Raw genomic sequence first — 19987 nt, 5'->3', positions numbered from 1 at the left:
TCTCGGTGAACACATTGGACTCGATGCATTCGTCTCATCCCCACTGCCTCCCATCATCCCACCCCCTGATCCCCCACGCCGCCTCCACTGGACTCCTCGCCACCTTCACCTGCACCAACTCTGTCCATCCCTTCTGCCTCAACCAATCATCAAGCGCCCCCCTCGCCTTGCTGATCGGCGTCGGCGTCCCAAAGTCTTTCTCTGTCGCAAGCAGAGAAGCGGGAAGAGGGTTTCCTGAATCACTGTTCCAACCTTCGAGGAGGATCAGCCCTGATTGGTAATGGCGGGGAAGAAGCGATTCTAAGGTACAGCGCAGGTCGAGGTACGGCGGAATGGGCGGCCCAGAGTCTCGCATGGCAGAAGGGAGGAGCGTGAGCTTGAAGAGGAGGACAAATCCCTTGCTCGCTCTATGCATGCTGGCGGGAAGGATGAGATGAGGAAGGAGAGACTCTTCCTGCCCTGCTGGACAGTCCTGCTCTACGAGCTGGACGCTTAGCCTCGAGTCCTGAAGGGCGGAGAGGACCGAATGGTGTTGGAGCCCGCGAAGAGTAACGAAATATTGGGCGGATGGAAGGGGCGCATCGAGATTGGGAGGCTGGAAGATGAGCTCATCTTCATGTTGGTGGACAGGGGATGGTGATTGAATCGAGCCAGAAGCGTGTGAAGTCGGGCTTGGACGCTGGCGCTTCTTTGCGGCTGCGGCTATGAAAGTTGTGCTGCCCTCTGTGTCGACTTCGTCGTCAGGCGAGGCTCTGGGTATCCCTTTAGCGCGCATGAAGATGTCCATTGGATCCAGCGATGCGACAGTCGCCTTCGTCGTTGCTGTTTTTGGTGGAATACTCAGCATGGCCACTGATGCCGATGAGTTCAGTTTCGCCCGCTTAATCGCCTGCTCAAGTGCATCGTCGTTTCGTTCACGTGCCCTCCTTTGCGGCATCGTCAGATTCTTTCCGTGTTCGCTCTGGCCATGAGCCTCTTCACCGGCATCGGCCGGTTGCGAAGATGGCTCTGCGGCTTCCTCGAGGACTTCGAGGATAGTAGGTCGTGACGCCGGGCCCTTCTCAATGGGTTGTGCGGCTGTACTACAAGGGGACCAGCGACGAGTTGTTGATGGCCATCGATGCCCTGATGTCATGTCAAGAGCTGCTCGTGAGGTTGCTACTGCTTGTCCTGCTGTCGATTGAGTTTGTGCCTGGCGCAGGGTGGTAGCCTCCGGATCAATGGATGAAGGGCCGCCTTGCTCTACTTGCTGCCCAAAGAAGATGGGAAAGGCTGCTGGGTGATCCTCCCTCCTCTCATGGTCTTTCGGAGGAAGCTCCGCCAAGGTGGAGACAGGCCGGTGAGGAGCATCTTCACGTGAGATTGTCTTGGACATTTCCCTTTCTACAGCAGCTACTGCGATCAACTGCGAAGCCACCGCATCATCCTCCCACTGCTGCCAGTCGAAGATGTCACTCCCTTCCTCTTCTTTTGCCTCCACTACGGGCGATGGCGTCCTCAATTCGTCTTGCGACTCATTCTCTGCAGGCAATTGTGCTTTGGCTTCAAGGGAGCTCTCGTCAGGCTGACCAGGAGTTGTTGCCCAACGAGGAGCTTCATTGTCCTCGTACTCTGACACTCGCTTCTTCAGCGGCTCTTCGTCCTCGACTAGGCCGATGGGAGTGGCAGGTCGACGCGGCAATACAAAGTTGGCTTGCGTTGTGTGACGCTGGTGCTCAATCTTGTTGTTGATGTCCTCGATCATCCTTTCGGCCGCTTCGGAACTACCCAGCAGCTCCCGCTGCTCGCCAAAGGGCCAAGGCCCTCCATTGGAGTGCGGCCCAGTCCTCGGCCCGCGCCACCATCGCTCCCCGAGGTCGATGTTGAGCGAGCGCAGACCAGGAAGAGGCTGAAGTGGGCAACTTTGCGAGGTGACACGTGATGAGCCCACTAGGTGAGTCAGCGAAAGATCGGTGGGCAACAAGGAACCCCGCTGATCGTGACGAGCTGGCTTTGGAGGACTGACGGAAAGCCTCGGCACCTCAAAGCGCAAGATGTTGCCCATGGTCTCGAGCTTCTCTTCTAAATCTAGGCAGCCGCTCTTGGTCTTGCTTGCCGAGCCCCAGCCGACGGAGAGCTTGGGGAGAGTAGAGTCGTCCAGATTGAGGGGAGCACGAGGCTCGGAGTCGGTGAGCGAAGAGATGAGGTCAGCAGTCGAGTCAGAGGTGGACGTCGTGCTGCGATGAATGCGCGTGAGGGGTCGATCTGGCAGGCGAAAGGATTCTAGGTCAGCCCCAATGTGGTAATCGAGCAAAGCGCCAGATTGTTCACCTTCAGAAGCGTCAAAGAGATCCGACTGGATGCGCACTGGAGGGTAGGTGCGCGCTGGAAGTGCCTCATACTGACCACTCGTCCCGGTCGACGGACCCTCGAGCTTCAGATCGAGGAAGGAATGGCTCTCATCAAGGCTTCCACGGCCACCGACTGGGAGGGGAGGGGGGAGATTCTGGCGAGGCGCTTCGAGCTGAAGATGCTGACTGAACGCTTCGCTGAGCACGTCCGACAGAAGGCCGGGGACGTTGTGAACGTCGCGAGAGGCTGCGTTGCCTTTGTTGCGAGACCTTGGGATGAGCGGCGGGCTGAGAGGCGTCGCGAGTGTGTCCTCTCCGCTCGAATGCTCCTGCGGTAGCTCTAGATCAAGTAGGGGCTCACCAGCTACGGGTCGCCATCGAGAGGCGGAGCGCGCTTGAGCCATGAGATTCTTGACGACCAACACATGCTCGGTGGGAATTTTGAGATCGAGAGAGCTGCACACGCGGGCAAGTGATTCGGTCAGCTCACGCATTACCCTCTGACGATCCTGCAGCACGTACAAAAGCTCGTCAAACGTCTTCACCTGCTCTTCTTTGACGTCCTCGTCCGCAGGAAATGGAAGGCTGAGTGGACCAGGTCGTAGGGCCACGAGCTCTTTGATGAGCGGTACTTGTGGCTGTCGCTCGTTCTTGCGCTTTTGTGTAGCGAGAAGACTCCTGCGCGAGATCGCCGCCGGCTCATCGAAATGAGACAGAGAGGGGACGAAAATGCGCCGAGCTACATGAGCGGACAAGCAGGCGGTGAGCTCAACGTTGAAGATTCAAAGCCTGACTTGAAGCCTGCATACCTTCTTCTAGCAGGATCTGCTCAGCAGGACGCCAGCTCTCCTTCGCCTCCACTGCTTTAGTTCGCTTCTGAGCGCGCATGGTACCCTTGTAGATCTCGATGGACCGCTTGCTAGCTTCGAGACGTTCTCGAGCAATCCTGTCTTGGATGGAGAACTGCTCGCCGTCCGAAGGGAGAATGCCAACATCTTGTGGTGTCCGAGCAGGATTCACGCCGGGATATAACGGCTCAGGGAGGAGGGTGAGATGACGGTCCCGCATTGATGGCCAGAGCTTCTTGAGTACTTGAGCTCCCTGCGATCGAGCGAGCAGAAGGTAGCAGCCACGACGGCGGTGGGTCAGTAGGAGGTCAGAGCATCCGTGATACGCGTTGAAAGAGATGCGAATGAATTGAATTGAAGCAGCAACAAGACGGCCTGCATATACCAGAATGTGAGAGGAGTGAAGATGGTGAATGGCTTACATCTGTGCCCAGCTCAGCATCGAAGCCTAGCTCTCTTCGCATCGAGATGAGGATGTCCTCCCGCGACGCAGAGGGGTTCACAGTCATCGAAGGTGGAAAGCGCATGTTGGCAAATTGCTGGACAAGCTCGTTGTCGTCGTCTTCGTGAGGATCTCAGTGATGGTGCGGAGGAGAGGAAAGAAAAGCCAGACGCGCCAAAGGCTGAGACACGGAAGGCGGACTGCGAGTCGAGTCGAGCGACTGGGCCGAGTTGCTGCGATGCGATGCGGGCGGCAAGGAAATGCAGGCCGCCGCTTTCTCAATCCCATCTTCCTCCCTTCGTCCCAATTCGTTCCCTCATATATCCATCGACCTGCACACGGTCTCCCTTGCTCTCTCGTCGCAGCCATGGAGGGCAAGACGGAGTGGCCGCAATCCCTGAAGCGAGTCAACAGATAGCAAAATACCGTCAAGGATTGCCAAGCTGACCGTGTGTCTCCCCTCCTTCCCCACGTCTTTCGCGCAGAGACTTTGCCAATCGCGTCTTCGCGAGCTGCACTGACTCAAATAGGAAAATCGTTTCCGAGGAGCTGCGCTCCGTCATCTTCAATGCTTTTCAGGCAGGAACCATTGATACCACGGATTGGTCAACAATGAAGCTCAAGACGCTGGGTGGAGGGCCAGGAGGGAGTGGTTCAGCCGGCGCGAGTGGGAGCTCGAATGGAGCTGGAATGAGCAAAAAGGCAAAGAAGAGAGCGCTCAATGGCCAAACAGCAGCCAGCAGCAGTGCGAGTGGCAGCAGCAGTCTTGCCGAGGGAGGCTTTGATGACCAGGACAAGAAGGAGAAGCGGGCAAGACGGTTCGAGCGCGATCAGCGAGCGCATATGGAGGAGCAGGAAAGGGGTTGGTCAGACGCCATTGGAAGCACATCGCTGGCGAGTCGCTTTGATGCTACTGCGCTCGTTGATAGCAGGGCAAGCTCGTCATCGAACGGCGACGGACCAGGATGGGCATACGATAACACGCCAAGCTCGATGCCAGGGCCAAGTCGATTAGGCGGTGGTGGGAGAGCATGGAACACACCGCCAGCAGCTGGCGGCTTCGATGATAGCATTGCAGATCCGGTGAGTAGCGCAACAAGGCCGCAGCTGGCTACTGAGGCGCTGGCGCTCACCAACCTCGCCTGGTCGCAGAATGTCATCGACTGGGACCGGGATACCGTCGTCGGCCTCAGCACGAAGCTAGAAAAGCCCTACCTCCGCCTTACCTCCGCCCCCGACCCCCGTACAGTTCGTCCCCTTCCCATCCTTGAGCAAACTCTCGAACTTCTCAAGAAGAAGTGGCGCTCAGAGAACAACTACGCGTACATCTGTGACCAGTTTAAGTCCATGCGGCAGGACCTCACGGTGCAGAGGATCAAGAATGACTTCACAGTCAAGGTGTATGAGATTCATGCGCGGATAGCCCTGGAAAAGGGGGACCTGGGAGAGTACAACCAGTGTCAAAGTCAGTTGAGGGGGCTCTACGCGTATGGATTGAAAGGGGCGCAGATGGAGTTTTTGGCGTATCGCATCCTCTACCTCCTGCACACGAGGAATAGAAGAGGTGAGCAGCAAAGACGTAGATGCAGGCACCGCCTTGAGCATGAGCTGATCTGGACTCTCCCTACGCTCACGCAGAGGTCAACGCCCTCATGTCCGAGCTGACCCCTGCATCCAAATCAACCCCAGCAGTGCACCACGCCCTCTCCGTCCGCCTTGCCCTCGCCACAGCAAATTACCACTCCTTCTTCAAGCTCTACCTCGACGCGCCTAACATGAATGCCTACATCATGGACCATTTCGTCGAGCGTGAAAGGGTTGCAGCCCTGGGGATCCTGGCCAAAGCGCAGAGGCCAAGCTTGCCGCTGACATATATCCAGGCGGAGCTGGGTTTTGCGGACTTGGAGGAGGCAGAGGCCTTTCTGAGGGAAAATCATATTGACACGTGGGTCGAGCTTACGCCTGCGGAGGCGCAGGCAGCTACGGCTGCGGCGAGTAGTAGCGGCAAGAGGAAGAAGGGCAAGGGTCATGCTCCGCCCGCCGTACCCCTTGAAGAACGCAAGTGGGACTGCAAGAATGCTTTGCCAGGTGTGATGGCTGCGGGAGAGAAGTATCGCAAGGTGGACATCAAGGGGCAGATCTGAGGGGCATGCACTCATGCATGTCTTGGAATAGCCAGACAGCCAATTTGCTGTAGACGCGAGGCACATGGCTGCGTCATTCAATTTGATATCTAGTAAGACACAGCAACCCCACACCGCCCCCTTGCGAGCGTCATCTACCACCTTTCGCTTCCCTCCACCCGATGCTATCCCCTTCCCTCTCGACCGGCTGGTCTGGATGGCCATGCTTCGCAAGTCGCAATGCCTCCCTTTCAATCCAGCTTCCTTCCCCGTTGCGCTCCCCTGCCGGCGGCAGCACTGTGGTCAGTTTGATGTTGTTGTCTCTCAATAGGCCGGCCGACACGTTCGTCGCAATGAAGTCGTCTGGCTCTTGCAGGGCCTGGAAGACGCGTGTGATGCGCATCGGTCGCAGCCTCGGCGCTCGTTTCTGCTCATCATTGAAGGCGAGAATGCGCTGCACGCAGGGCAAAGCGCCGGATAAGCGTTCAGAGCATGGCTCCATGCTTGTATAGAGGTCGAGTTCTACTACGCCCTCGCCCTCTCCCGCTTCACATGTACTCTCTGCGAGCTTGCCAAGCGCGACCTGCTCCGCATGCTCGTTCCTCTCATCTCCCGTCTCCCTGCTGTAGCCTGTCGCCAATACGCGTCCAGTATGAGGCGAAGCGATTACACATCCCACACAGAATGCCGTCTTGGTTGATGGGCAGAGTGAGGCTAGCCGAAGAGTGTGGATGATGTGGCTTAGATGAGGCTCGGAGCTGGTGGTGCTTGATGAAGATGATGAGCTGCCAGTGATGGAGGCGAGGGCGGCAGCAGCTGCTGGAGCAGCCAGGCTAGCCTTCTGATTCGTCTCGATGAGCCCTCCCGCAGCAAGCGGCTCGTCCCTGGATCCGACTGGCGTTCCACCAGCCGGTCGTCTTCTCCTCTCCCACTCCTGCCTCCACGCCTCGTACTCGCCCTCTATCCCACCATCGAGCCATACAGTCCAGCTGTCCCTCAGTCGGAAGGCTACCGCAAAGGGATGGTCCAAGATGAGCTGGCGCAGGGGTGGGGATGGGTGGAGCTCGGGCATGAGGGAGGCCGCGAGCGAGGAGCGGCGTCGATGTCGCTTTTGGCCGGATACAGGGGGAGAAGGGGAAGGAGAAGAGGGCTTGCGTCTTCTACTGCCACTATTGTTGCCAGTATCGCGTGCAGTAGCTCGGCGTGCCTTGGGCGAAGAAGCTGGGCTGCCCAGGGGCGCTGGCAGTCGAATCGGCTGGCGTGGCAGGTACTCTGTCAAGTAGTAGTATCCCGCCCCCACTACCAGTCCTATTCCCAGTCCAATGCCCACCTGTAGTCCTGAGTGATAGCTCAAGTGCCATCTTGAGTAGCACGTCAATCCCGTCAAGCCCACGATGGCCAGCATCGCGAACCAATGCTCTACACGTCGCATGGTGTTCACTAGAGTCCGCGGCCTTGCTGCTTTAGGGTGGTGGAGGTAGAAATGCGCGAGGAAGAAGGAGCAGAAAAAGCCGAGAAATTGTGAGTGGGAGGATGGCATGCCGTAGCCCTTTCCAAGATGAGCTGTTTGAGCAGTGAGGCAGGGGAGAGAGGTCAGAGAACCAGCCTCACGTACAGCTCGTCTGGCCTCGCCGGCACTCACTCGTCGGTCTCGGCTGACGTATCAGCCTCTTGAGACCCCAATTCAGCCCTTCATTGCCCAGCTGCCCGATCAAGGCATTGAGGAAAGTCAGCTCCCTGCGATAGATAATGATGGTCGCATAAGAGCAAAGCAGGAAGATGGGGGATAGAGTGACAATTGCCAATAGCTTGGCAAAGGAGTCCTCTGGGTCATACTGAACGTGAGTAAGCCCGAGCGCAGCGTAGCGCTGTGGATCTATGGAGGATGAGGGCGAGGAGGAGGTAATCCCCATTTGGGCGAGGATGCAATGGTGTCACAAAAGGAAAGAGAGGACGCGACTTTCAGCCGCACAAGCCATCGACAAAGTGGGCGGGCACAGGGCGGAGACGCGGAGAGGCGGAGGCGGAGAGGCGGAGCGTCAGCCACGCGGACCAAAGTGTTGGTTGCTCCTCTGGACTTGGAGGCGGCGTGAGCGTCTGTCTGTCCGTCGATCACTCGTCTTCGCCTCATCGCCATCACGACGTCCTTCTCCCCCACTCACTCGCTGCCATGTCCTCCACCCCAGGCGGCAGCGCAGGTGACTCTCGTCGTCGCGCCGAGATCGAAGCCAAGCGCGCAAAGCTTGCAGAACTGAAAAGAGCTCGCGAGGAGCGCTCTTCGCGCTTGCTGGCCAATCGCACGCCCGCGCCTGGCACCAGTGAGGTCGGCACGCCTGCATCTACGTCGAGCAGCACGAGAAAGGACATCGATGATCTTGTTGCAAGCCTCACCAGGACACCCAAGACGAGTGTAAGTGCTGGGCCTGCAGGGTCAGCCTTTGATGGGTCGCCTAAGCGCGGGAGTACCAGCGGGGCTGCGCAGGGGAGGCCAGGAAGTAGTAGCGATTTTGGAGGAAGTGAGGCGGGGATGAGGCCCAGCTCGACCACTTTCAGGACGGACGAGGGTGCGAGCACTGGAGTTGCAGCAGATGGAGAAGCAGCTTCACGGCCCCCGCCTGATCTCGTGGATGTCTCTACGGAGCTCTTCGAGTTCCCGCAGAAGGAGCGCGTCTACTACACCAAAGAGGTGCAGACTATGGCATCCGGCGATGATGACGAGGAGGATGGAGAGAGAAGTGGAGCCGGAGTGGGAACGGACGCGCATGCCCAGACCAGCGCAGCTACGGAGGCGGCCATTCGCAAGAGGTGAGTTGGAGTCGGGGAGCTCAAGCATCGCAATGTAGCAACCATCTGACCCATGACCCTTTCCATTCGCTCTCCCTCAGAATTCTTGCCGAGCAAGCAGAATTAGCTGAAAAGGATCGCCAGCTCAAGCACGAGGAAGAGGAGCTCGAGCGTCAGATTCAGGAAGAACTCCGCATCATGTCACCGCAGGAAGTGGCTGCCATCTTCGGCACCTCAGACTTCAGCGACTTCGTCGAGACGTCCAGCAAGATCGTGGAGCGGGCGCTCACCGACGCTTACGACTTTATGAAGGACTACACCATGGCCGGCTCCTCTAGCGGGGATGACGCTCTCGGCCCTGCTGCAAGAAGGAGGGACGAGCTCAAGCTTGCACGGTGTTTCTACGACGAGAAGCTCTGCAAAGGAAGGAGCGTGACAGCAGTCGATTGGAGCAGCAAGCATCCAGAGCTGGTCGTCGTATCTTACTCGCGGAGCAGTGCGGTGCTCATGGAGGACGCAGCCTCAATGCCAGACGGACTGGTGCTGGTCTGGAACTTACACCTGCTGGATCGCCCAGAGTTCGTTTTCCAGGCACAAACCGACGTCCTCTCTATCTGCTTCTCCCCATTCCACCCCAATCTGGTCGTAGGAGGGACGTACAGTGGGCAGATCTTGATTTGGGACACGAGGAGCAAGGCGCCGCGGGCAGCCGGAGGAGCAGGAGCGGCTCCAACAGCAGGCGGCGGTATCCTCCCCTCCCTCAAGACTCCCTTGAGCTCAACAGCAGGGCATACCCATCCCGTCTACTCCCTATCAATCGTCGGAACGCAAAACGCCAACCATCTCATTACAGCAAGCACGGATGGTCTCGTCTGCTCATGGATGCTCCCTGATATGCTTGCCCGTCCTGTCGACTCGCTTCAGCTGCTTAACCAAGCACATCCAAAGACGGACGAAGTGAGCGTTACGAGCGTAGGCTTCATGCAAGGTGGACGGGTGGAGACGAATGCCTTTTGGTTGGGCACAGAAGAGGGGAGTGTCTGGATGGCGGCGAGGTTCGATCGGGCAGGGGCCAAAGCTGGTTTGCAAGGGGGCGGAGAGGGGGCACATTCTGCGCCGGTGACTGGACTTGACTTTCATCGTGCGAGCGGCGGAGGCGGTACGGGGTCTACACCTGGCGCAGACTTCTCCGACCTGCTCCTCACATCAAGCATGGACTGGACTGCGAAGCTGTGGCGCGTTTCTATGGGCGGGAGCAACACCAGCGCAAGCACAAGCAGCACTCGTCCCACGGCGTCTACGAGCAGCGCCGGCCCCTCCCTCACGCCCCTCCTCACATTCGACGACTACAGCGACTACGTCCTCTGTGCGCAGTGGCATCCCACCCATCCGAGCCTCTTCGCAACAGCGGACGCGAGCGGGATGCTGCACGTGCATGACCTCTCTCGCGATGTCGAGCGGCCGGTTGCGCAAGTGCGATTTGACGGCAATGGAGGCGTGGTAGCAGGCTCGGCAGCCACTGCGGCTTCGACCTCCTCGTCTCCAATGGGCCTCAACAAGCTGGCATGGGACAAGGCAACGGAGCCTCGCAAGCTTGCCTGTGGCGGCACGGATGGGAGACTGTACGTGCTTGACGTCGGCGGGCTGGCTGCGGTGAGTGGTGGTGGGGAGGAGTGGGTCGAGATGGGTAGGCTGGTCAGTAGGGCTGCGAGTGGCGCATCGAGCGCGGCAGGTGCGGTGACCAATGGCTTGGGCAGCGGGAGATACGGCGTTGGGAGGTAGTGATCTAGACTGCTGAATGAGCATACCATTGCGTGGCTGTTGGCCGTTGAGTGTATTCATTCAGGGCTGAGTGAAAGAGTGACTCACGTCCCTCCTTCAAGCATCTCGGCCTGGATTAGAAAGCGGTGTTTCCACCCCCTCCTGCCTCGCCTTACCAATACTTCACCTTGGATGCCCTCACACTCGCAACCGACCTGCTTTGACCCGATTCAATTTTCCGTCTGACGATTCATTTATGCTGCTCGTCGCCATGGTAATCTCAAGTGTCACGGTGAGTGCGTGTTCCTCGTCCGTTAGCTCCAGGTAGGCTATCACGGGGCAAGCGGAAGTCTGACCGTTGTGTCTCGCACGTCTCGCACGCCTGCTTGCTTTCTTGCATTTGCATTGAGATTGCAGTGCCGGCTCTCCTGCCGCTCGCGGAGCTGGGGACCCCGCACTGGGAAGCAGACGAGTGAGGCTCCATGGTCCGCCCGCCGCGCTTTCCAGGTCGAGGCCAACCCGCCAGTCTCCGTGCGTCGCGGGCCGCGCTCTGGTGCTCGCTGTTGCTCAGGCTCAGGTGGGGCCGGAAATCGAGATCATCGACGCAGAACGAACGAGGGCGAGCAAGGGCTGTCGGCGGCTCAAATAGGCTGCTTGCTACTCGACTTGGTGACGAAGGGCGACGGCCTCACCTCCCAGTCCCGCTCCTCCTACTCTTGTCCACCTATCCCCACTGTCTCTTCACCGTCGCAGCCAATCTCCAGTCGCAATGACGGCCCAAGTTGCTGCGTCGTCGCCTGCGCGCATCGACGCCCTCGATAAGCTCCAAGGCTCGAGGCGGTCAATCCTTGCCAACATGAGCCCACCACGATCCTCTCACAGCGAGCTGGCACCCGACGAAGGGCAGCCACAGAGCATGCTTTCGACTTCACCCGAGCAGGCCGCTGCCCCCGTCGCATCCATTGTCCCAACCAACCCGGGGGTGCAAGTTCACGATGACGACGATGAGGAGGTTGCCTCGCCCATCGACAACGAGCTCAGCACTCCCATGGGAAAGACGGACACGCTGCTGCGTTCCCGTAGCAAGTCGACAAAGTCGTTCGTCAGCGGCTTGCGCAGAAAGAGCACGGCCAAGGACACCACCCCCGAACCTCCGCTCACCGGCATCAATGGCGGCTACACAGGCACAGCGACCAACAAGCTCCAAGTACCCGGTGGTGCCGCAAATGGTAACGGCAATGGCAGCATGAATCGTCTGCGTCGCCGACTGTCAAACCTCTCTACAACGAGCAAGCAGTCTGACGATGGAGATCGCGCCTCGATCCACTCGAATCTCTCTTCTCACCGCGAGGCCATTTCGTCCTTCATTCGAAGATCGCGCAGCCGCAGCACGTCAAAGGAGCCGGAGGAAACGGCGTCTACCGGTCGTCGCTCGAGCATCAGCGGAGTCGGCCGTCGTGCCAGCCTCAAGATACCTGGTCTCCGCTCGCGCAAGGGCAGCAACGCTCAAGACGACGAGGAGGTGCCTCCGGTCCCCAAGACTCGTTCGATCAGCAGCTCGGCTGCCCCAGAGGGCTACCCAGCCAGCACATCCGACAGCTCGCGAAAGGGTAGTGTCACCAAGAAGACCCGCGGTAGGACAAGCTCGGAGACCAGCAGTTCCGGGGGGACCAAGGCCAACGGCAGCGCTGCCCCCGCTGTCGCAGCTACGAATACGCCCGGTACGCCCAGCCGCAAGGGGCGTCGTGCCAGCGCGGACAAGTCTGAGAAGGCAGAGACGCAGCAGAATGGAGAGGCAGAGCAGAATGGCTCCCAGTCTTACCTCGGCGCTGCTACTGCCGCTGTTGCTGGAGCAGGAGCTGCTGTGGGTGGCACGGCGGCAGCCATCGTCTCCAAAGTTACAGGCACAGCCGCTGAGGAGCACGGCTACCAGAGCGAGTCGGATGATGACGACGACGTGTTCCACGACGCTGACCTGACCGACATTCATGAGGGTGATGAGGACGAGGAGGAAGACGATGAAGCCACCGGCAAGAAGGCTAAAGGCCGCGCCCAGCCTCAGTCTGCCTACCACCGCGCTGGGCGTTCTCGCGGCATGAGTGAGGCCTCAGGTACAGAGAGCAAGCGATCACATGATGATGGAGAGCGTGATGCAGGCGGTGCTGCTGCTGCCGCCGCTGCTGGAGGAACAGCCGCAGCCGCGACCTCTTCCCGCGGGCCCTCGAAGCTGAAGGGCACATCTGGCGCCAAGCGTCGTGCCGGCTCAGATCCTCCAACGGGTGCTGCAGGCGCTGGGGGTGAGAGTCCTTCCGACGCTAAGGCAAAGAAGGAGGTGCCTGCTGAAGTACGCGAGAAGTCGGCCAAGGTCTCCAAGCTGCGTTTCGACGACGTGACTCAAACCACTGAGCGCATGAATGAGGATTTGGACGTAGCGCGCAAGGTACTGGACCTCTTCCTCAACAGTCGCATGATCGAGGCCGAGGAGATCATCAAGCAGCACGCAGACAGTCGCATGTACTACGCACTCGGCTTTGGGCTCATCGCGACTATCAAGGGCTTCATGACCTTCGAGCCGCAGGATCTCGCCATCGCCATCTCGTACTGCCGCGACTCGATGAACATCGCCAACCTGCTTCGCAAGCAGAGCAACGCCGTTTCCAACCTGGGCCGCTTCGTGCGTGGAACAGGGCACGGACCTGCAGCAATGGCTCAGATGACGCCCGTGCAGCGTCATGCTGAGCTGGTCTACGCGGAGAGCATGCTCCTCAAGGCTGTCCTGGGTATTGTCCACTCGGGCGACGTCTTCTCCTTCGTCGCCGAGGCTCTCAACATGCGCACCGCATACGGTATCTACCGCTCGCTGGGCAAGTACGTCGAGACTGCAGACGGCAAGGCCGGTGGATTTGACAAGTCCATTGACGAGGACTTCAGGTCGGGCACCTTCCTCGGCAATGGTTTGATCTCGCTCATCCTTGGTCTGCTGCCTAGCAAAGTGCTCAAGATTATGGATGTCTTTGGATACACGGGCGACACGAAGGTTGGACTGGATACGCTCATGCGACCCGGCGGTTGGAGTCAGAGCCCTAAGCAGAAGAAGCCGAAGATGGACAAGGAGCACGAGGGTATCCGCAGGTCGATCTGCGATATGTCGCTGCTGCTTTACCACTTGGTACTGTCCAGCTTCTTGCCCGTCACCGGCGTAGATGTTCCGTAAGGGTCCGGGCAAAGAGAGTCAAAGGCGAGTTGAGCTCTACTGACCACCTTGCCTTCCCCCTTTGCTCACCGCCAGATTCGCCGAGCGCATCCTGGACGTACATCTCGCCCGCTACCCCGAGTCAGTCTTCTTCCTCTTTTTCTCCGGTCGCCTCTACTCGACGCAAGCTCTACCAGAGCAAGCCATCGTCGCGTTCGAGAAGGCTCGCAAGGCGCAAGACGAGTACCGCGAGCTGCAGAACCTCTGCCACTGGGACTCGTCTCTGTGCCGCATGTCCCTCTCTCAGTGGCCTGAGGCTCAGGAATGCTTCTCTACCTTGCTCGACTCATCCAATTGGTCGCCTTGCGTCTACGCCTATGGCAAAGCGGCCAACACGCTGCAGCACGACCCAACGAACAAGGAGGCGGCCGCCACGATGGCCAAGGTTCCCTCAATGATGCAGCGCATCGCAGGCAAGTCTATTCCGCTTGAGAAGTTCGTGGCGAAGAAGGCGCACCAGTTCAACGAACAGGGTCACCTGCTCCTCCCTGGCATCGAGTTCAGCTACGCCTTCCACTGCCTCTCCAACGCGCCCCGCTGGTCTCTCACCGATGAGCAGCTTGTAGCCATCTCCGACGCGCTGACTGAGCTCAACGAAATCGAAGACCCCTCGCAGTACAAGGGCGGTGTCGACGCCTACTGGGACGATCTTGCCCTCTGCCACTTCCTTCGTGGTGTCACGCTGCGATACATTGCTCACCCGGAGAAGCATTCGAAGGTCAAGCCTGCCCAGCCTGACATTCCGGTCGAGGAGGCGGAGGAGCAGGCCATCCTGTCCCTGAACGCAGTGATCGAGAACGGTCACAAGATTCACCACTGCACGCAATACCTCTACTTCAGTCGATATGAGCTTGGAAGGCTCTACGCCGTTATGGGCCAGACGGAGAAGGCTGTGGAGTACCTGGAGCTGGTACTCTCGGGCAAGCAATTGGAGGATAAGGGGAACAGGTCGACGAAGCACAAGTACCCGCTGCAGAACATGTGCTTGCTGAGGAGTAACGGCGCATTGACGACGATCAAGCAGGCGTAGCGCGTGATGTGACGTGACGTGGCGTGGCATTGTATGTGACTCTTCTACCTCTTCTACTCGACCGTCTCGTGGTCTCCCTTATCGTTTTCGTTTGCTCGCTCTTTCGTTGTCTCGGTCTTGATATCCTGGGAATGCAAATCATTTCGTCTTTCAACCTCCGTCTCGCGCACCACCTGTCGTCTCGTTCATCATTCATCGTCTCGCTCGTCGCTCATTGCCACTGGGTGAGCCATACATCTTCTTCCCAAGCGACGGCGAGTCTGCGATTGACAAGCCGACTCAGGCACATCACTCCGACCAATCTCGCGTTGATCAGCGCGGCCCGCGTATGTGCCCGCCACGTGGTTTGCCCCAAAGGTTTTGCTGAGGCGCGAGACGAGAGCGAGACACGAATTAGGACGACGAACGACTCAGTGACCCGACGGCACGGCACGATAGTCTAGCTACGACTGAGCAGCATCGCAGCCACGACGACCGACGACGACCTGAGTTGACGCTCGTCGCTACCATCCGCCCATTCTCTACATCTTCCATCCGTCCTTTTCTTCTTCACCACAGTGCCCAATCAGCGTCCCACATTTGATCCATTCGCGCGCGCGGCTCTCACGCCACGATGTCGGCCCTCCCGGCGCAGTTTTACCACAGCGCTGATGACGACGGCGCTGGTGTCATCCACGAGGACTCGCCGCCTGGCCTCACTGCATCCGGTTCGTCCGATGACGGCTCTTCTCCATCATCCGTAGGCCAACAGCGTGGCCATCCGTCCAAGAATGGCAGCAGTACAGCTGCGACGTCGTCCAAGGCGCCGAGCGAGGCTGCGACTGCCTTCGATGCCATGAGTCCGTGGAGCAGCCACAGCAGCGAGGTGCTCGTTGACTCTGGAGCTCATGACTGGGCATCGCCATTTAGCTCTGCGACAGAGCATCACTTCTACGATGGTAGTATGTCATTCTCCAACGACAATGACGCCTTGGCTTCGTCGCTAGCTTCTTCCTCATCTATGCAGCACCAGCTTGCCTTCTCCTCGCCCTCAATGGCGTCTTCCTCCTCCCCAGGTATCGCAGCACCTGGCGACGCGGCGTCCAAGAACGCATTGCGAGAAGCGTCGCAGCGAATGGCAGGAGGCAGTGCAGAGAGAGGGCTAGGCTTCACCTCTTCAGGATCTCCCTCATCCTCTCAAGCGCGAGCTGGGATGTGGAATAGCACCCAGAAGCCGACGTCAGATGAGCAGATGTTCGACTCGATCATTGAGGAGGACAGCTTTGGACCGCCCTCGACCAGCACCTCCGACTACGCTGGCTCACCACCTCCTCCTCAGTCGGCTGCGACTACGCGCGGATTGTCGTCCGTCTTCGGGGCCATGCACATGCCTAGCAATAGCGCTTCGCCGCCGGGCTTGTCTAGCTACGGCGTCGTTGATGGCATCAAGACGGAGCAGCAGGATGAGACGATGGCAGGTCCGCAGCAGCACGAACCTGCAAAGCCGCAGCCGCCGCCTGCTTCCACTCCGCAGCCTTCAAAGGCGGACGCCGCAGACGACAGCATAGCAGCATCAGCAGCAGCTCCCGTAGCGGGGCCATCTTCAGCGCCCATGAATGGCGAGCAAGAGGTAGCCTTCTCAGCCTCTGCCGTCGTCAGGCCAGAAGTTGACGGCCTGGCCGACCTTCAAATTCACGTCCACGGCATTGCAGCTCGAGGCGCCAAGTCGCGCGTTGAGACTCAAATCAAGGCTCACCTCGAGCTCGTACGTCCATCGCAGGGAGAAGGGGCGTGGGAGCGCATCGGCAGCTTCACGCATCTCAAACTTCCTCCGCTCAGCGCAACGAAGCGGAAGACCAAGAAGAATCAGCAAGGCACCGCGGAGATCCCCAAAGAGAAGACTCTTTATCTTGATGTCGCAGTCGTCAACGCCTCGCCGCCACACCAGCGCGCCTTCGCTTGTCAGAGCTGCAGTGAGCGCGAAAAGAAGCGTGCAGACCGCCGCAAGAGTGGTCGAACTAAGTCTGGCCCAATTCCCTCCGAGGAGGAGATGCGACGACTAGGAGTCGACCCTTCGAGCCCAGACGCAGGCGAGCTAGCAGCGGAGCGTCTCACACAGGAGGAGAGCAAACGCATTATACTCTTCAACTGCGGCGACTATCTCGAGTTCAAGGACGGCCATACCGAGCTGCCCACGCGCGTGACGTGCTACTGTCGTCACCACAAAGAGAAGCTCGGGTTCTGCATCTTGTTCACCATGCGCAACTGGAAGGGTAAGACTGTTGCGTGTGGGTCCACACCCGCTATCATGATTACCGACGATCATAAGTCTTCCGCGGCGCTCGAGAGGAGCAAGAGGGAGGCGGCGCAAGTCACAAGCGCTGCACCCACGCCGGGTCATATGGCGGATCGCAGCAGAGGTAACTCGGCGGATACGAGTGTCGGTGCTGGCGAGGCGAATGGTGGTGCAAGCCGCAACAAGCCGAAGAAGTCGCGACCGAAGCCGTACGACTCATCGAGGCGCTCGACGATCAGCAATGGCGCTGGCGGCGGGGTAGCGATGACTCCTGCGGCCAGCAATGGTGGTGCTAATGGCACGATGACACCCGCGAACGGTAGCGGCTCTTCGCCCTCGATGGATTTGGTCACCGCCTTGGCTGCGATCGGCAACGAGCGTGCATTGCTCCTTCAGCAACAACATCACCAACAGCAGCAGGCGGCGCAGCAGCAGCAATTGCCGCAGCACCAGTCACATCATCAACATCAGCCACCTCAGCACCAGCAGCAGCCTGTACCGCCCCACCTCCATCACACGCAGATGCAGCAACCTCAGCTCAATGGCTTCCCAAAGGGAGCTCAGAACTCACAGATGGGCTCGCTTCCATACGCCAGCATGCTGTCGCAGGGCTCCATCTCGCCAGAGACTCTGCTCACCAATCCGCTCAGCCTTCCCGGCATCGACTTCAGCGATCCGAACGTTGCCCAGCAGATGCTTGCGCTCCTCGGCCATCAGGGCCTTGTTCCTGGTTTGGCTCAGCAGGCCGCACCGTCTTCGTCCTCGCAGCACCAGCCAAATGGTGGCACAGCCTCAGCGCCGCCCTCGTTGCCGCAGGCGCGCATCTCGAAGATCATCCCCGGGGAGGGGCCCACGAGTGGAGGAATCGAGGTGACCATCCTGGGAGACAATTTTACCGACGGTCTCACGTGTCTGTTCGGCGATCTTGCCGCAAGCTCGACACGCGTCTGGGCCGCCAATACTTTGATCTGCGTGCTGCCGCCCAGCCCCAGCCCAGGACCTGTAGCGGTCACACTCAAGACGGTCGAGGAGATGAGCGGTGGCAGTCAGACTCGCGGAGCGTCCAATGGCGGCGGACCGCTGCAGCTCTTCACTTACGTGGACAAGAGTGATACGCAGTTGATGGAACTGGCACTGCAGGTCGTGGGCTTCCAGCAGACCCGAACTATGCAGGTGCCAAGGGACATTGCGCTACGCTTGCTCGCATCCGGCCAGGGGTCTATCAATTCAAACCTCGCTCAGCAGCAACAGGGTCAGTACAGCGGCGGCCAGCAGCAACAGCAGCTCAGCAACGCCCGCTCCGCAGTGGATGGCCTCTTCGCTGCCGCAGGGGAGAGACCGACCAGCTTCCAGGACACAATCATCAACTTCCTATCTGTTGTTGAAGAAGGGCAGGCAACGGCACAACGAGCCGACGCTATCCGTCTGGCGAACAAAAATGGTCACACGCTCCTCCACTTGGCGGTCATGCTCGGCTTCCATCGTCTTGCGGCTAAGCTGCTCGAATTGGGCTGCCCTGTGGACGCAAGAGACCGCAACGGCTTCAGTGCTTTGCACCTTGCTGCACTTAACGGGCGCGTAGCTCTCACGCGGATCCTGCTGGAGCGCGGTGCCAGGCGAGAGTTGGGTTCATTGACGGGCAAGGTCGCGCTGGACTTCGCACGTGAGCTCGATCTGGTTGACGTTGAGGACCTGCTTGTTCACCACGGCGAAGGTGGGCGACGCAGCTACTCCGCTGAAGATTCGTCGCTCTTCGATTCTGACGTTGAAGACGTGGACGGAGGCAACGTCAGCACGACGGAAACCAGTTTCAATGCTGACGAGGACGATGAGCTCGACTGGTCGGAGAGCGAGAGCGATATTGACAGCAGTGAGGATGACGGCGACGAGGATAAGCATGACGCCGACCACGAGCTGTCTTTGACCGACTCGTCGGCCGACGACGTCACGCCTCGGCCTCCCTCTACGCCCGCCGTGGCAGCTACGCAGGATGGTCCTCGCTTCCTTCCCCTCACGGACTCATCAGCTCAAGAAAAGAAGGTCAAGCAACAGCTCCTCCCTCCTCCCGCTTCATCCCCCTTCGCACCGAACCAAGACAAGAAGCAGTCGCAGCAACTTTCGTCCGCAGCAACCCTTCGTGCCTTGGCGGAGAAGCTTCCAGGTGGGCTGGCCTTCCTGGGCGTGGCTGGTGGTCTGCAGGATCGACTACTGCCGCAAGCCCTGCAGCAACGCGTTGGACAGACGATCAGTGTCTTCCACATGCAAGCGGCAGAGCAGGGCACGCCCTTCAATCCCGAGGAACAGCAGGCCGGCGGCAGCGGCGAGAGCCTCAAAGCCAAAGATGCCACAACCAATGCAGGCGGCGCAGCCTCCTCTGCTGGCGTCGCAGGCGAGCAAGATACGTGGCGGCTCATGAGTCTCTGGCGCAACATTGTCGAGGAGACCGGTGGCCTTTGGCATGGTCGAGCACCCCCGCCTGCTTATGAGGAGGCGGCGCCCAACGGCGCTGGCACCGCACAGTTGGATGAGAAGGTTGCGGAGCCCGCGCAAGCAGCAAGGGAGCAGCAGGAGCAAGCTGAGGAGACCGTCAAGTCAGGCGCTGAGAGCAACCCGGTCACTCCTCCTGCTACTACCCCACGACGCCTCTCACGGCGCTCTTCCACCTCCTCTCTGGACTCGTGTTCCACCACCGCCTCCTCCCTCCTCACATCCCCTTCCTCCTCCCGCGCTACCGCGTCGGCCGCCCCTTCCCCGGCCAATCGTCGTCGCATCGTAGTGGAAGACGACTGGATGTTGCGGTGGTTCTGGCTACCCTGCCTCGTCCTGGCTTTCCTTGTTGCGGCGTTCAGCACGGGGCCACTGAGCCTGGCTGGTCTGGCAAGCTACGTGCCTCAGCTGGGTGGCGTCGTTGCTAATGCAGCGGCTGCTGGAGCGAATGAAGGTGGAGCAGGAGCCGTTGTGGGCGTCGCGGACCGGGTGTAGGTGGAGTCTGACTGAAAACGAACGGACAGTAGGCGGACGTGTTGTTGAACATCTTTCATCTATTCCCCATTTCCCTTGTCTTTTCTTCTGCTCGCCATCGTATTTGTACATTTTTTGACCTGTCTTCTTTGAATCCAGTTGATCCCTCCTCCACATTAC

At 59.3% G+C, this 19987-nt stretch overlaps 6 protein-coding genes across 6 annotated transcripts; 4 read left to right on the top strand and 2 right to left on the bottom strand.

Moving 5' to 3' along the window:
* Positions 1-9: 9 nt before the first annotated feature.
* Positions 10-3763, bottom strand: BDZ90DRAFT_232960 (hypothetical protein). Its single transcript, XM_025506457.1, has 4 exons — positions 3140-3763; positions 2853-3069; positions 2311-2786; positions 10-2244 (listed from the first exon to the last, which is right to left on the bottom strand). The coding sequence occupies exons 1-4, from the start codon at positions 3396-3398 to the stop codon at positions 35-37; spliced, it is 3162 nt and encodes a 1053-aa protein (XP_025361477.1). The 5' UTR covers positions 3399-3763; the 3' UTR covers positions 10-34.
* Positions 3764-3902: 139 nt separating this feature from the next.
* Positions 3903-5829, top strand: BDZ90DRAFT_193788 (hypothetical protein). The gene is made up of 3 exons (XM_025503892.1): positions 3903-4022; positions 4106-5184; positions 5259-5829. The coding sequence occupies exons 1-3, from the start codon at positions 3988-3990 to the stop codon at positions 5762-5764; spliced, it is 1620 nt and encodes a 539-aa protein (XP_025361476.1). The 5' UTR covers positions 3903-3987; the 3' UTR covers positions 5765-5829.
* On the bottom strand, positions 5679-7677 carry BDZ90DRAFT_241386 (hypothetical protein). Its single transcript, XM_025507393.1, has 2 exons — positions 7386-7677; positions 5679-7306 (listed from the first exon to the last, which is right to left on the bottom strand). The coding sequence occupies exons 1-2, from the start codon at positions 7654-7656 to the stop codon at positions 5895-5897; spliced, it is 1683 nt and encodes a 560-aa protein (XP_025361475.1). The 5' UTR covers positions 7657-7677; the 3' UTR covers positions 5679-5894.
* Positions 7678-7852: 175 nt separating this feature from the next.
* Positions 7853-10347, top strand: BDZ90DRAFT_232957 (WD40 repeat-like protein). The gene is made up of 2 exons (XM_025506456.1): positions 7853-8548; positions 8629-10347. Exons 1-2 carry the CDS (start codon positions 7914-7916, stop codon positions 10307-10309), a joined length of 2316 nt encoding a protein of 771 aa, XP_025361474.1. The 5' UTR covers positions 7853-7913; the 3' UTR covers positions 10310-10347.
* A 1187-nt stretch (positions 10348-11534) lies between these two features.
* BDZ90DRAFT_221394 (hypothetical protein) lies at positions 11535-14571 on the top strand (the record flags this gene model as incomplete). Its single annotated transcript, XM_025504473.1, has 3 exons — positions 11535-12372; positions 12481-13498; positions 13578-14571. 3 exons carry the CDS (start codon positions 11535-11537, stop codon positions 14569-14571), a joined length of 2850 nt encoding a protein of 949 aa, XP_025361473.1.
* A 436-nt stretch (positions 14572-15007) lies between these two features.
* On the top strand, positions 15008-19987 carry BDZ90DRAFT_193699 (hypothetical protein). Its single transcript, XM_025503891.1, has one exon. It carries the CDS (start codon positions 15185-15187, stop codon positions 19826-19828), a length of 4644 nt encoding a protein of 1547 aa, XP_025361472.1. The 5' UTR covers positions 15008-15184; the 3' UTR covers positions 19829-19987.

The sequence above is a fragment of the Jaminaea rosea genome (assembly GCF_003144245.1).
Source record: "Jaminaea rosea strain MCA 5214 unplaced genomic scaffold BDZ90scaffold_9, whole genome shotgun sequence".
Taxonomy (NCBI): Eukaryota; Fungi; Basidiomycota; class Exobasidiomycetes; order Microstromatales; genus Jaminaea; species Jaminaea rosea.
Note: the sequence above shows the minus strand (reverse complement) of the source record. Positions and strands in the feature narration are given on the sequence as shown.